The 16,226-nt window shown below is 35.2% G+C and overlaps 1 protein-coding gene across 1 annotated transcript; it reads left to right on the forward strand.

Moving 5' to 3' along the window:
• The first annotated feature begins 1,114 nt into the window (after nt 1–1,114).
• LOC129002661 (uncharacterized) lies at nt 1,115–15,383 on the forward strand. The gene is made up of 8 exons (XM_054430637.1): nt 1,115–1,373; nt 2,576–3,708; nt 9,656–9,788; nt 10,126–10,199; nt 11,321–11,449; nt 12,020–12,181; nt 13,142–13,212; nt 15,000–15,383. The coding sequence occupies exons 2-8, from the start codon at nt 2,591–2,593 to the stop codon at nt 15,221–15,223; spliced, it is 1,911 nt and encodes a 636-aa protein (XP_054286612.1). The 5' UTR covers nt 1,115–1,373; nt 2,576–2,590; the 3' UTR covers nt 15,224–15,383.
• The last annotated feature ends 843 nt before the right edge of the window (nt 15,384–16,226 follow it).

The raw sequence follows: 16,226 nt of genomic DNA on the forward strand, positions 1-16,226 counted from the left end.
ATGAGGAAATTAAGGATTAAGCTCATTAGAGGAATAAAAGGAAGTGCCACTGAAAGTTAGCTGAAAACAGCACTCATCGTATGTTAATATGCCTCTGACGCAGTCCATCCGACATTGACGGTCAAGGATTAAGGACACAAGTATCAAATAAGTAAGTATCAAGTATGACAAAAGAATTGTGAAGCTTAATCGCACAATCCATTAGCTACGCTGCAAACACTGCAGATCAATACGGAGAAAAGTAAAAGAAGATTAACTAGTAAGTAAAAGTAAAGCTAAAATACCCCCGCCGCAGCAAACCTGCCGACCAAGCGAATTTCCATTTGTCTGAATTGATTTTCAGTTAAATATATTTTAATAACATTAGATTTAACGAGTACCTAGGTTTGCTGCTACAAGGAAACTAATAAAGTGTGTTTTTGAGTAAAATATTGATAGCTTAGTATAAAATAAATAAATTTGCCAAGTTTGATCAAAATATATCCATAAACAAGCAAACTACAACATTTGACAATATTCTCCATAAGAATAACATGGGAATTTTAAATTTACAATTTTTTTAATTTTCTCCGTTACTAATAATCGAACAAAAATACTTTTATATACTAAATTATTTGTTTTTTTAAGCTCTTTAAAAAGGTTTAAAGAGAAATCGGGAAATTTTGTGTTTTGAGGGTCAAAAGTGAGAAAAACCAATTTTTACCCCATAAAACCCCCCGTAAAGCCCCGTTCCCATGGTCCGATCGTGCTGGTTCGCGAACTCATTCAAGTTTATCCCGCTTTACACCTTTACACCAAATTTCATCAAAATCGGACAAAAATTACTCAAGTTATCGCGTTCACGGACGTATATATATATAAGTATATATATATATATATATATACATATATAAAAATTTGAACGAATGGTGTTTTTGGCCCCTGGGGACATCAAAATGAAAAAGTAAATCGGTCCCGGGTCTAGGTCTTACCGTGCCACCTACGGTAATAGCTACTTCCCTATAGGGAAATTCGCTAAAACTAAACAAAAATAACAACCAACTAACCCAACAACAAGTGAAGTGACTTAACCTCCTAATAATGAATAGTAACAAAAAAAATACTTTGAGTTTAATTTTAAGCTAAGTAAAGAAAGATTTAAAGAATTAAGTAAGAAGAGTTGAATTTTTAGTAGTGCACAACAACAAAGAACACAATTTTTAAAAGTGTTATTTTGTGTAAATAAGTAAATATATCAATGTAGGCTAGTAACTAACTGTATCAGTGCTAGCCTGTAACTAGTGCTATCTATTTATTTGCAACATTTTACTTTAGTAGAAGTGGTCTAGTGCTCATAGAAGATTAAAGAGACTATTTCAGAATTGTTTATAGAGGTAAATATTTGTTCCTGTTATAAATATTATAGGCTATATGGATCCCCAATGCGTAAGTTCTCACAGTAGTTAACTTAGGCCTAGGCCTAGTTGTATTTCTCAGTTTGATATAGGCCTAGCCACTAGCCTACGGTACTTTAATTTTGTAATGGAAGGCTACCTACCAAGTAAAGGTAACATTAAACCATGTTTAAGCTGATAACCTACTGTATGTTTAACAACATTTCAACTAATTTGCCCATTATTACAAGATTCGGGTACACTTCCAAATCTGTTGGCACAAACAACCAAATGAGTAGGCCTAGTATTGATTATTCGATTGTTTAATTTGGTTCCTATATCGTTTGGTTAGTTAGGTTAGTTTAACCTTACCTAACTAACTTACCAAACAATAAATTGAAAAAACTTAATCGATATATCAATCAATATTTTCATTCCGTTGTTTGTGCCAACAGATAATAATGGGAGTGTACCCCAAGATTCAAGTCTCTTTGTGATCTTCCAGACAAGTAAGATTAAAAAAACTTTAAACCTGTACCTATGCCATGAAAATTTAATTTTCCTAGTAAAATTGAGTGTTTTAGCTACAAGATCAAAGCTTCTTTCTTCAAAAGCTTTGTTAGGCAAACACTATAACCACTCGGCTACCCAGCCTGTTCAAGGTGAATACCTAGTGAACAATTTTTCTTAAAATACGGTACATAATAATTAGATGCCGTGGCCAGGGGCGCTGAGCTAGAGAAAAAGTTAAAAAAAATTATTGGTACGGTATTTAACAATGTTATATTGTTAAATGAATATTTTACTGGAAAATCGTAAATATATAATCTAGGCCTATGACAATTTACTAGCCTATTTAATACAGGGACAACCTATAACTTTGGCTTTATTCATCGTAGGCCTACTTAACACAATCTATTACACAATTTGTATGATGTTTGTTTTGTAACAACGGATCAATTTGAGCTTTGAATTACAATTTGTATTTGGCCAAATGAGAAAAGTACCAAGATCTTAAGGAATGTTGGAAACATACTGAATACCTAGGTTTTGTTCCTTTCCATATTTTACAATATGTTACGTCTCTGTTTCAGAACAGCAAAAAACAATATGGAGGGTTACTATAATTCTAATCAAAACAATTCCTCCATGGCCCAAAACTACAGGTACCTATTTTACAATATGTTATGTCTCTGTTTCAGAACAGCAAAAACAATATGGAGGGTTACTATAATTCTAATCAAAACAATTCCTCCATGGCCCAAAACTACAGGTACCGTCAAAATCATCAATATCAAATGCCTTCCAAACCCAACACGAGACAGCCACAAGGTGGAGGATTTTCTGCTAATACTTTCAGGCCTTCATACAATCAGGCTCCTTCCAATCCAACAAATTATTCAAGCAGGCAACAAGCCCAAACTTTTGACTACCCAAAACAATATAATGATGAAAAGCCACCACCTTCTTATGAAGAGTCGCAAAGAGATAAGTTACTTAGAAGATCAAATGCCAGCAATCCTTATGAAATGAATTTGGCTGCACAGTCAAGTTCGAATAGAATTACAAGTTTGTTTGATATCCCTGATCAGGCAAAGGAGTTTGGACGACCTCCAGAATGGCCGAGAGGTGACACTAACTTCTCAAACAGCTATCAGCAAGGTCATCAAGAGAGAATGAACCCGAGCACTGACTTCTCTCAGCAACCCTCACTGGCATTTTCTTCTGGTGAGAGAGGAGGATCAACCTACAATTCTTCAACAAGAAATCAAAGAGGTTTCAACCAATCAAATCCAAATTGGAAACAAGAAAGTGGTGAGTCCAGTAGACATGAAAATTCGTTTCAAAGAGAAAGATCAAAGCAAAATCAGGGTGATTTCAACAACTGGGAAGGAAAACCAACAGCTTGGCAAATGGATGAGTGTGGTGAAAGCCATTTCGAAAAAACAAATCAATTAACATCATCTTCAAGGCATGAAGACAGCGACAATGATAACAGCGAATATGTAAACTATAACAACCCATTCCAAGGGAGTGACAATGAAGGAAATGATAACACTCATGGCAGTTTTGGAGATTTAAAACTTCCTAATAAAGTCAATTTGTTTCTCCCCGATCCATCTCTGGTCTCAAAATTTGAGTACTATCCCCCCAGTCCTGAAGAAATGGGTGAGATGTTCAAAGACCTGGTTATACACTTTTTTTTCAAAGCTTCTAAGAACAAGAACAAGAAAGAAAATCCGTTTGTTGTAATTTGTGAAGCATTTAGAAGATCAACAAGCTATGCTAACATAGATATTGAAGATGGATATGATATGCAATATAAGAATAGAAAGTAAGTACAATTTGCTTAATTTAATAGTAACACAACTAAATTTTAATGTTAATTTAGGCTAGGCTATATAAAGCTTACAACAAAATTTTTTTTGGGTTACCGAGCTTTCCAACCAGTGCTGGATTTACCACCAGGCCGATAAGGCCGCAAGCAAAAGGGGGCCGCAGAGGATTGAAAAAAAAACAACATTTTTTAGATAAGAAATCATTTTTTTTTAGCCATCAGTTTGACGCAATTTCAGGTGACGATAATGATGTCTCTGTGATTGTGGACTGAGGGAGATGCTAACGATTTCGCCGCGGCCGCTGGTGACGGTGATGTGTCCTCATGATCGCAGCCTGCGAGAGACGTTTAAGATTTAACCGCTGTCGTGAGTGTCGTTGATGATATCCCCGTGATTGCGGCCTGCGGAAGATGTTCAATATTTCACCACGGTTGCATATGTCGATGATAATGTTACCGTGTTTGAGTCCCGTGGAAGATGTTCAAGATTTCACCACGGCTGTGGGTGTCGATGATAATGTTACCGTGATTGCGGCCCATGATAGGCCGGGGCCACACTTGTAATTTTCAACCAGCGAGACTGTTTTTTCCGTTTTCACGTGCGACGCACGTGAAACAGTTTGCCCGTGGCCACACTCGTCTTACGAGATAGGTTTTTCGGGCAAACCAGCGAGACTGATAGAGCATGCCACACTGGCAATGTGGCAATAAAAATCGTCCGTGTCCGTGATACGCACTCCCCCCCTCCACGCTCACTGCACAGTGAATCATTTTTGTTGGTGTGCGGAGATGGATGTTAGACGAAGGAAAAAGTTGGCGGTGTTATATTATTTGTATAAAAAAAACCAAGACGAGAAGGTTAAACGAAGACATTGGTTACACCCCATAGTTGAAAAGAGACCAATTCATGGTGCGTTATATACGTTGTTTATTGATTTCAGGACAATGACAAGTTTTTTTAGTTATTTTCGCATGTCAATAGCGTCGTTTGATGAATTGCTAGCGAAGATCAAGAGCAACATCCAAGGCAATGATACAAGACTAAGAAACTGCATCAGTCCACAAGAAATGTTGGCAGTGACGATAAGATGAGTGACAAGAAGCTATGATAGCATAGCTTATTATTACGCATTTATCTTTTAAAATTTGACCAACCAAACCCTTGATATTAGCCCCTAAGACTTTATTTTAATTTTAGGGTATGAATTATGAAGAGTGCCTGATTTGATATTTTCTAAGGTTTATGTATTTCAATGTGAATACAGTAATTTGCAGAAATAACAAAATTCCTACGAACGTTATCGCCCAGAATGTCGGCCATGTACTTCCGGTTTCCGTTCTCATAACATCAGCGATACTTAAAACTACATTGATGTAAACGTTGTTTTAGACATTTACTTTATAGAGCAAATTGTATTGCTATTCTGTAAAGGATATTAATAAATCTGTGTCCACATCGGCAGGAGTAGACATAGTAATTAATTATACAAATTATACACCTTCAATAAGAAAACAAAAACACTTAAACAAACTTGAAAACTAAATAACTGGAGACGAGTACAACATATCTCGACGATCGGTCGTAAACTCATAACGAAACTGATGAATGGGGGACGGACACTAGGGTTGTGATGCCAATTAGAAAAAATGTTACCAACACTACCAACTTTAATTTCCTCAATGGGGAATTCTAAATCCCTGACAAAACTCATCATTTTTAGTTCCTACGTCTAATAAAAATGGTTTTTAACTACGTTTTGAAGACAATAGTAATAATAATTGATTAAAAATAATGTAATATAATTATATTAGGTTTTATACTCACAATAACAAATGTGTGATAAAATGAACAGACTGATAATTACTTTCCATGTAGCAAAACACTAAAAATGTGTTATCTCACAAACAATTTAATACATTATAAACAAAATAATATAAGTTTGACTTCTTTAAAATGCTGTCAAATCAAACAATATCACATTGATAAAACAATAATAGCACTTTCTGTATATAGTTTAGCGCAATAATATTAACAACCACTCTACACCATAGGTTAAAACTAAAACGTCCGTGGAAAAAGTTCAGCGAGATAGGATGAGTGTGTTCACTCCCATAAGCCGCAATGCCCCGCGACTAGTTTTACGTGCAACGCCCGTGGAGTGTAAGTAGAGAATACACGTGCAATTCCGTTTGTCAAACGCGTTCACGGACGTTTTTACTCTAGTGTGGCCTGCCCCATATACCGTAATGTATCTCTCAAACCCACGGGTAACGCCCGTGGAAAAAATTCAGCGAGATAGGATGAGTGTGGCCCCGGCCATAGATGTTCATGAATTTCGCCACGGTCACGAGTGTTGAAGATGATGTTCCTGTCTTTGCCGCGGCCGTGGGTGTCGATGATGATGTCCCTGTGATTGCAGCCCATGGAAGATGTTCATGATTTTGCTGCGGTCGCGAGTGTCGATTATGATGTCCATGATTGCGGCCCGCGGGAGATTTTCGCGATTTCGTAGGGCTGGGAGTGTCAATGATAATATTCCCGTGATGGCTTCCCGAGGGGGATGTTTACGATTTCGCCACGGCTGCGAATGACAATGATGATGTACTCATATTATGATAGTGTTTTTAAAAATTGTAATGGTGATTCTAAAAAAATTTGGAGAACTGTAAATAGTGTTACTGGACAATCTCGCAATAAGACAGCAATTAAGAGTTTAAATATTAATGGTAATCTAGTAGATGACGAGAAAATAATCTGTAATGAGTTTAATAACTATTTCTTATCAATTGTTCATAAATTAAATATAAATGAATCGAGACCAACTACTTTTGATCTATGTAATGAAAGTAGATGTTTTAAGACAGAAATATCACCTAAGTCAATATTTTTAGATTATGTAAATTCAGAAGATTTAATTAGTGTAATAATGTCTTTAAAAAACGGAACTTCTCCAGGATTAGATGGTATTAGTTCTTCTTTAATTAAATCAATATTTCCTAAGATATTACACGTTTTGTTACACTTAGTTAATTTGAGCTTTGAAGAAGGAATCTTCCCAGAATGTTTGAAAACGGCTGTGGTGATTCCCTTGCATAAAACCGGCTCAACGTTTGATTGCAATAATTATCGGCCAATATCTCTTCTTTTGACCTTCTCCAAGATTTTTGAAAAGGTAATGAAGAAAAAAATCATAAAATTTTTTGATATGACAAAATTTTTTAGCAAGAATCAATTTGGTTTCAGGGAAGGTTTGAATACAGAATCAGCGTTAAAGAGCTTTATGGATTGTGTTTACAATGGGATAAATGCAGGTCAAAAGGTCACTGGGATGTTTCTTGACATCAAAAAGGCTTTTGACACAGTTAATCATAAAATTCTTTTGGAAAAACTGTTTAATTGTGGTATAAGAGGGGTAGCCTATTCGTGGTTCGAAAGTTATTTAACACAGCGAACACAGTTTGTTAAAATTAATAATACTTTAAGTGAAAAAGGTTATATTGAATATGGTGTACCCCAGGGCTCTGTATTGGGTCCAATATTATTTTTAATTTATATCAATGATCTTTGTAATGCTAATTTAAAAGGTAAACTAACATCCTTCGCTGACGACACTGCATTGTGCTACTTAAAAGACAATTGGAGCGATGTAGAAGAAGCAATACATTCGGATTTGAATGCCCTAAAATGGTGGTTTACTAAAAACCAAATGCTGTTAAGCCCTGAAAAACAAAATTTATAAATTTTAGTTTAAAATTTGAAAAGAGATTTTTAAGTTCTATTTATTACAAATGTGTTGATTGTCTTTGTAATAATTCACAGTGTTCTGTGTGTGCCACGGTAGAACAAACAAAAAAGATCAAATATTTGGGTTTAATCTTGGATCAAGAATTAAATTGGAAATGTCACATAGAGCAGTCAAAGAATAAATTAAATAGCTATTTAAGATATTTTTATTTCCTAAGAAATTTATGTCCAGAAAATGTTTTAAGAATGCTATATTTCTCTCTGGTACATAGCAGAATTGACTATGGTTTATTCTGCTGGGGAGGGGCGTATGAAACCAACTTGAAATCTGTGTTCAAACTGCAAAAACATTTTGTCAGAATGATTAAAAGTAAGGGCAAGATGGAACCATCTTGTCCATTATTTGTTAATTAAAAAATCCTTCCTCTTAAATATATGTTTGTTTTTAAGGTGTTAAGAATGTTCTATGTTATAAGTGGTACTGAACCTATAATACATAACTTGTTCAAGAACAAATTAAGAGGTAAGCAAAAAGTAGTAGTACCCAAACCTAATTCAGTATTTTTTACAAATTGTTACAAATTCTTAGGTCCAAAAATGTTTAATGTTATTCCTGAAGTATTAACACAATGTAAAAGTTTAAGTTTGTTTTCTAAACGATTGAAAATATGGCTTTTATTCAATGAAAATATTGATTTTCTTCTAAAAATCCAAGCATAACATTTTATTTTTTATATAATTATAATATGGACAGAAATGTTGTTATTTAATTAAAAATTTAAAAAGTGTTATTGTGTTGTGGCGTTCTATTTAGAAATATTATTGGTACTGTGTTTCATGTTTATTATTATGTTAGTACTTTCGCTCTGACTCACTATTACGATGTTAATTTTAAATGATGGAACCTCTATACAGGCTTTCCTTCAGAGGTCCTATATTTCCAGGATGCTAGTATTATAATATAATGTTAATTATACTCTTTGTATTAGTTGTACATTTTTAACTGTTGTAAATCAAAACTGTAATTATCTGTAGCATTTTTGGAAATAAAGTCTATTCTATTCTATTCTATTCTATTCTATTCATCATCGCAGTCCAATGGAGATTATTTAACACGATTTCGCCACGGCCGTTAGTGTCAATGATGATGTCCTCGTGAATGCGGCCCGCGGGAGGTGTTCACGGTTTTACTGCTGTCGTGGGTGACGGTGATGATGTCCTGAAGGTTACAGCTCACGGGATATGATGACGATTTCACCGCGGCCACGAGTGTCAAGGATGACGCACCTTTGTTGCAGCCCGCGGGGAACGTTCATGATTTGGCCGCGGTCACAGTTACCTATGATGGCTTTGACATGATTTAGGAGGGGTGCTCACGATTTAATCCACAATCATGGGTGTCGATGATGATGTCCCCTTGATGCATAGGAGATATTCACGATTACATCTTTGATCGCAAGAAATTTCCTCCACAGGGGGAGGGCCGCTTAATTAATTTGGCCTAGGGCCGCAAGTACCCTAAATCCGGCACTGTTTCCAACTATTCAAAGTAGTATGGATTCACAGTATTTTTTATTAAGTTAGTTGAAAAGATTAAAATCACCTATAACTGCAATGAACTTAGAGCCCAATTTCAGTTGGTTAGAAGTAGGCCTAGTTGTTAAAAAAAAACCAGCCTACCTTCAAACTTTGATAAAAAAGTATGTTCAATGCACAAGTCTGGGTTTGGCAATTCATATAAATAATAGTCCTACATACTTAAAAAAAAAAAACGTTGGATGGAAAAAATAAACCAGTACTTAACTAAGCAACTGAGACAAAAACATAACCTTTTCTAAACAAACTTATAACACACCCTTTCCATTGCTGTAACAATCAGCTGTTTGAAATGAAAAGAAACAGGCTCAACGACCGTTCTGCACAATTCTGTTTGAACAACCCTGTGAGATATGTTCATATCACGTTATGAGCATCATACCACAATTTTGTCGCTGTAACTAGTTGCTTAGTACAATCTTTGTACTACCATAAGTAGATATTCACACCAGTTTCAATATCGTTAATCTAGTCCATTCACTCACATGATGAAAACAGTTATTGCAAAAACTAGTTGACTTATGCAGAATAGTAATTCTACTCTGTCAGGTTTTTTTCTCAAATTCTATATAGTCACCCCTCAAGAGGTCTTGTTGTTTGTAGGTTCTGCACAATGAGGTATCATAGGATGATGCTGGTGCGGGGTGTTGGCGAGAACAATAATCTCAAAGAGCCTCGAATAGCAGGGGCTGTAGAACTGATCAACCAACTTGCCATGTCCTGCTATACTCTCGAGGTAAGGTTATTTGATCTTCTGCTATTGTGAGTCAGTGATCGAGTTTGCTGAGATCTTTGAACATTTTCTTACCATATTTTATTATCATTAGTAAATGCATATAAACTACATTTAGACCTTAGAAATTTTCAAACTAAATAAGTTAAGTCTAAAAAACTTCCATTACAATTGGTTAAGAAAAATTAAAGTAGAAAATTCAGTTCAAGGATGCAGAATTCAGCCTAAATGGTAAAATATTATTTAATACTAACAGTTTTTCCCCTCTCCTTCTGTAGTATTAGGCATAGGCCTAGGCCTAAATCAACTTTTTAATATTTTTGGTTTGTTCCCATTTCAGTCCAAACCTTCATACTTCAGTGATCAAGCTCTTGAGAGAATGATTAAAGTTGGAAGTGTTATTGGACTATACACGTGAGTTTATTTTTTTTCTTTTAGACTTTTTTACTACAGTATAAATCCATCTCTGACACTCAGGGCTGTTCCATTTTCCAAAAAGTCCTGTTTATTATACCAACTAAGTTAGTAAGGAATACAGTAAAATTTATTTGTACTTGCCCTACTGTAAACAAACAGGTTGTATAAATTTGTCTATGTGGCTAAAAAGTATGAATGTTTGTTGTTATTTTATGTTTTAATTTTTTAAAACCTATTTTTGTACTGAAGTAGACTCTCTACTGTTTACCAGAAGGTTAAATTTTTAAGGTTTACTAAAGCCAAATGATAAAGGAATAAATTAAATTTACTGCTACTATAGAGTGATAAAAAAAGTTGAAACTTGTTCCTTTACACGACTATGATAAAGTAGTGTGGTGTGTGTGTGTGTGTGTGGAAGTATTTGAGCCAACAATGGCTGTCCGAACCATCCAAAGAGTTCAGCCCATGGACATTATTACAAACATTGTACTCGTCTCCAGAAACACAAGATTTGTTTTCAAAGTGCAAACATTCCACAATACAGTAGACTTCCTATTATCCTTGGGATCGAGGCCACTCCGGATAACGGTTTTTTCGGTTAAACCGACATCCCTAAAAACTCGTTAAACGGACCATTTAAATGCATAATGTATACAATATTTGACTTAAATTTAGGAGAGCATTGTATTTAGACACGTGATCACTGGTCTCAAATTTTTCTCGCGAGAACATTTGTTTCGGTACTGCCCACTTCCCGCAAATCTAGTCCGGTAAAAACCGATGTGCTGATAAAAATTGTCCTGTTAAAGAGATGTCATTTCCGCCGAGTGTAGTCCAGTTAAAAGCGATGTCCGGTTAAAAGGTGTCCGGATAAGAGGGAGTCTACTGTAAATAAGATCACACTTGGGAAAATATCAGCAAAATTTTTTCTTGATACAAATCTGCCGTAGTGGATGAGGCAAGAGTTAGAATGAGCTAACTGTTGGATCCTTCAAAACTCAACTACTTAGATGACTAATTCTGACAGTAGCCACTTAGAAACTATACTTTTAATGTTTACTGTTATAATTATTTTGTCAGTGAACACATTCTCAATTAATTTTTAACCTTGATTTCAGCATAGTTCCAACGAGGCAAATTCATAATTTTGAAGCAGCTTGCAAGTATTTTGAAGATATTCAATCCTCCTGGGAGGAGTCAGACGTTGAGTACTTATTTCAAATGAAGGACGCCCAACGGTTAAAAAGGTAGGAGTAATCACTAAGTATTTCTTTATGGTTTCAGTCACTAGAGTCTCAGGAAATAAGATTTAACAACATCTACTTGGTTGATAAAATAATTATTATCAACCCAAGCAACCCCCACCCCTCTGGTAAAAACTTCCCCACGATGTAATCATTTAAGGTGTATTTCAGGGCCAATTCTAGAAATTTTCCTAGCGTAAACGAACAACGTTTCAAATTACGTCTGCTGACTCTTCCGATTGCTCCTGATTTATGGCCATCAGTCCTAATGTTTGTCGATTGCTCCTGACTGCTAGCAACTCTCCCGATAGATCCCAAAGTCTGCTTATCGCTCCCAATGTACGCCCATCCCTCCCGTCATCATTTGCTGATTGACCTCGTGGAATGCACTAATATGGCTTAAAACAGCATTCAAAAAAATGTTTGCATACCTGAAAACACAGTTTTCGGATTATTAAAAGTGCAAGACGATCAGATGCCATTGCTATGATTTTCTATAGCATTTTTTGCATGTTGTTCTGCATTATTAACATAATGTTAATGTGTGTATTGTAACTGTAAATTTATTTGCAGTTTGGCAACTAGAACTGGAAAGTTTGACGCTCGTATGATCAAGGGTGACCAATGGGTGGGCGTCTGTCGTCACCGAACCCCACAATATTGGAGAGACAAGATGTTGGCCAGCGGTACCATGGAGAATGAAAGGTTTATTTTGAAACCTCCCCAAGGAATTGGGTAAATTTAAATGATTTTCTATTGCAAACTATTTTCTTTTTAAAATTACTTATTAATTTATTACTAGCAGCAAGTTTATAAAATTTGTTTCCTGTAATTACAGTCATTTGAAACCCCGTTTAACAAAATAATACGATCTAATCATAATCAATAACTTGTTCCCTAGTTATATAACCAAACAGTAAGGCACAAATCAAGAAATTAACCCTATAACAATAGAAACAAAATTTTGTCGACACTAGCCCCCAGTGCCACCGTACATGAACTAAACACGTAAAACGTCCTTTAAAATTTACAATGGGATGAGAAGTCTACTTGTGTTGGTTAGTCTATGATTAAACTCTTGAAGTGCCATTTTAAACTCACAACAACATTTATCACTAAAGCTAGGGTATGCGGAACACCCTACACCACAGAGAAACAATAAAAAATTACTTCTCTGTGCCTACAATGTCCCTGTTCGAAATAGGGATGTGTGTGGACAGTCTAGTCAAGTACTGGGCGAGTTGAACAAATCAACAACTGGGCCTAGTAACTGGGCCGAATAACTCGTCTGTCATACTTGACCCGTGTAAACCAGGTTTTAATGATTCAAATTTATAACTCAGGTTGACAGTAATAATGTAATAAAAAAAAACTTGTTTCGATTATTATGTTTATGTGAGTTGTAAGCAACAATGGAAAAACAGTTTTGATATGATTATGCTCAGATCCAAAATTTGTTTAAAATGGGACAGTGCATTTACCTTTTACATTGCATAGAGGTCATCCCTTTTCTAAAACATCAATGATTTTTTTAATTGAATAAATATTTTTTTCCATATCAAATTACAACTTAAAGTTTTTGATTTTTTAACCTAACTTGTGTTAAAGCTAAGACCAAATAGTTAGTTATTGAAATCCAAGCAGTTATTGCATAAGATGCCTTCATAACACTACAACCTTAATTATGTGTTTTAGGAACCTACTGATAGAGAACTTGAACATCACAGATTATATTCATAATCTTAGAACTCTACCTAATCCTTCAAGTAAGTAGTATACTAGAAAATTGTCATTAGTGTCACAATGATCAATTCGAATTATTCCAGAGTCTTACAAACCTTACCTACTGAAGCATTCCGCTAATCCAATGTTAGGATATAAAGGTTTCTGTATTTAAATGAAAAACAAAGCCATATGTTCTGGAATACTGTTGGTGTTGGACACTCCAATCAAAATAAATCGCCACTTACTATTTTAATGTACTGTATTTACTGTCTTGTGAGTCAACAGAATAAGTGTAAATACATGTTTAAGTTTAAAGTGTAATTATATGTAGCCAACATGTTTCTTCTTTCTAAAGTGACATATATATTTTTAATGAAAATCAATTATTGTTGTGTTGTTGTTGCGCCCGCACACATAAAAACCCCTCATCTTGGAGTAGGATATTTTCTGTTCTTTACATAATATGAAAACAATATTTTTAAGTTAGAGTAGAACTCCAATTATCCACACTCTTAACTATCTGAATCGCTCAGAAATAATATTAAAAAAAACTTTGAACCGCAATAATAAGTATTGTTATTAAGAAGGTAGTAGTTGTGATTGCGGCATATTCCAAAACCTCTCTCCTGATCGTTTTAACATCTTCATCGTCTCCCGCGGTCACTGAATCATCCTCATAGTTTATGTTCGCGATCGCGGGAAAGTGATTAATATAACCTACGTTCGTGTTGACATCATCATAGATGCCGCGGTCACGTAAACATCGGTATCGTTTTCCGCCATCGTGGCAATATTGAACATTTAACACGGTCTTGTAGAGATTTAGGTAAAAATCCACTTATCCAAATTTCTGATTATCCGAATCTGTGGGGTCCAGTCCAAATTGATCTGGATAATTGGGGTTTTACTATATGTATAACCTTGGTTAAATACGTGTTTGACAGTAAAACTTGTGTAAAGATCATTAAATACCCTCAATATTTTAAGGTGAGTAGGATTTTTGAGATTTTATAACTTGGCAGACAAAAATATTTATTTTGGTAAGATCAGTTCTCGATTTGCGGGGGATCACAGCGGAACGGAGTTCTGGTACCTTTTTTTTGGAAAGATAAAAATATTCTCATTAATAGGTAATAGGTACTAATCAGTCACATTAATTAGGTTGCAGTTCTGGCTCCTATCTTGTTTACAAAACAAGCACTAGCTTAGTTCATGGTTGCCAGTCTTCTCCATACTATAAACAAGAGATTAGACCAACATAGAGAGGTTAGGCAATAATTGAACTGCATCCCACCTGTAACATCAGGTACTGTAGCCGAAAATTTAAATGGTAAGATTACCTGTTTCCGTCTGTGATCCTAATTTGTAGTAATGAGCTACCGATTTCGAGGTTATAACCTCATCTTCAGGCTCTTGTCACTCTTGCGAGGTCGTCGAGTTTTACAAACACACAAAACACTGACATTTAAATAAATAAAATACAAGACATTGACGGACGAATATGATTTAACATAAAATTCGGGAACTAGTTCCACACACGACGTAGCACGGGCAAACGTTTTGTCATGACTGGGAGTAGGCTGTATTTTATTTATCTAAATGTCAGTGTTTTGTTAGTTTGTAAAACTCAACGACCTCGCAAGAGTGACAAGAGCCTGATGATGAGGTTATAACCTCGAAACCGGTAGCTCATTACTACAATTTAGGATCACAGACGGAAACAGGTAATCTTATACCATTTTAATTTTCAAGAAGTGATCTTAGACCAAATAACATCATTATACTGTAGCTGAATATGCAAGTATTGTTCTTATATAAATTCTTTCAGGAGGTGCTCTACAAAACAGGTATGGGCCTGATGGATTTGGCCCAAACATTAGCAAGGCGGTTGCCCCGTGGGAAAGAAGATTTGGTCCTGGAAAAAACTTCCGAAAGAAGGAGAAGCTAATAGCTAAGCAGTTGAGAACAGGAGTCGCTATCAGTAACACGAAAGGATTCAAATTCTTGAGTAAAAAACAGAAACAGAAATTGAAGAAGAGGTTTGGTAACTGAAACAGTCAAGATTTTAACTTACTTTTGTTATCCAAGTGTGATTCTTATTTGATGTATTTGAAGTAAATACTCACCATCAAGATAGAAAGTACTATTCTAATTGTTTGGTCAATGATTTCTTACTAGTATTATTAATCGTAATATATTATGAGTTTGTTCAGCTGTTTATTTGATTTCCTTTATTCCTTATTTTTAGAATTTATACTCTAGGAGATACCATAAACCTTCCTCGACTTGAAGGGCTCTGTGCTGGGTTTTCGCCTCTTAACTGTATAGTAGTTCTAGATAGTAAGTATACGGAATTTCAAAAACTAAACTCATATTTTTAACTGCTACAAAAAATTAAGGAATGTCCCTCGTTTAAAGTTTTCTCTAATTCTTTCCGTTTCTGTTATCTCAATGGTGTACTCTTTGAGTTGATCACCTGTATAGTAAGTGTGGTAGTAAGCATGTAGTAATTAAGCATGGTAAATACCAAATTTAGAAATGTGCATGTTATATGAATCTATTTTAGTTCTAAAGAAAATGAGTGTAATGTAGATAATATTTTAACTTTGTGAAATCCAAGTTGACAGCGATCGGTTCGTTACTGACCGCAACATGACAGTTTCTATCTAATGAGACAACATTACACTTTGCAACATGTTTGTTTTCCACTTGATTGCATTTCATCCAAACTGATGAAGGTATTGTCGAATGATATGAGTAGTTGGACACTTCTATTGATTTAGAGTTAAACATGTACTCTCCAGGCTTTATAATTTATAAACTGAAATGTGAAGGAGTTAGTGAAACTTTCCTGTCACAAGTCATGGGCTATTAATTAACAGCTGTGTGTCTAAGGAATGTCGCCTTAGACACACAGACATGCCTTAGGAATGTCGTCTAAGGAATGTGTGCCTTAGTCACTAACAAGACTACAAGATCGCGCCACTCATCCTACACTCATCTCCATTCATAATTGGCTCAAAATACCTACTTTGTATGGTCGCCATTTCGTTGA

This window comes from Macrosteles quadrilineatus, unplaced genomic scaffold (assembly GCF_028750875.1).
Source record: "Macrosteles quadrilineatus isolate MER2022 unplaced genomic scaffold, UCM_ALF_1.0 Scaffold_9__3_contigs__length_116548681, whole genome shotgun sequence".
Taxonomy (NCBI): domain Eukaryota; kingdom Metazoa; phylum Arthropoda; class Insecta; order Hemiptera; family Cicadellidae; genus Macrosteles; species Macrosteles quadrilineatus.

Bases quoted from the DNA above. Each gene is read 5' to 3' on its own strand.
- LOC129002661 (XM_054430637.1), top strand. From the start codon at position 2,591: ATGGAGGGTTACTATAATTCTAATCAAAACAATTCCTCCATGGCCCAA. The intron at 9,789-10,125 runs GTAAGGTTATTT...TTCCCATTTCAG, and splicing joins TGTCCTGCTATACTCTCGAG to TCCAAACCTTCATACTTCAG. The intron at 13,213-14,999 runs GTAAGTAGTATA...AAATTCTTTCAG, and splicing joins AACTCTACCTAATCCTTCAA to GAGGTGCTCTACAAAACAGG.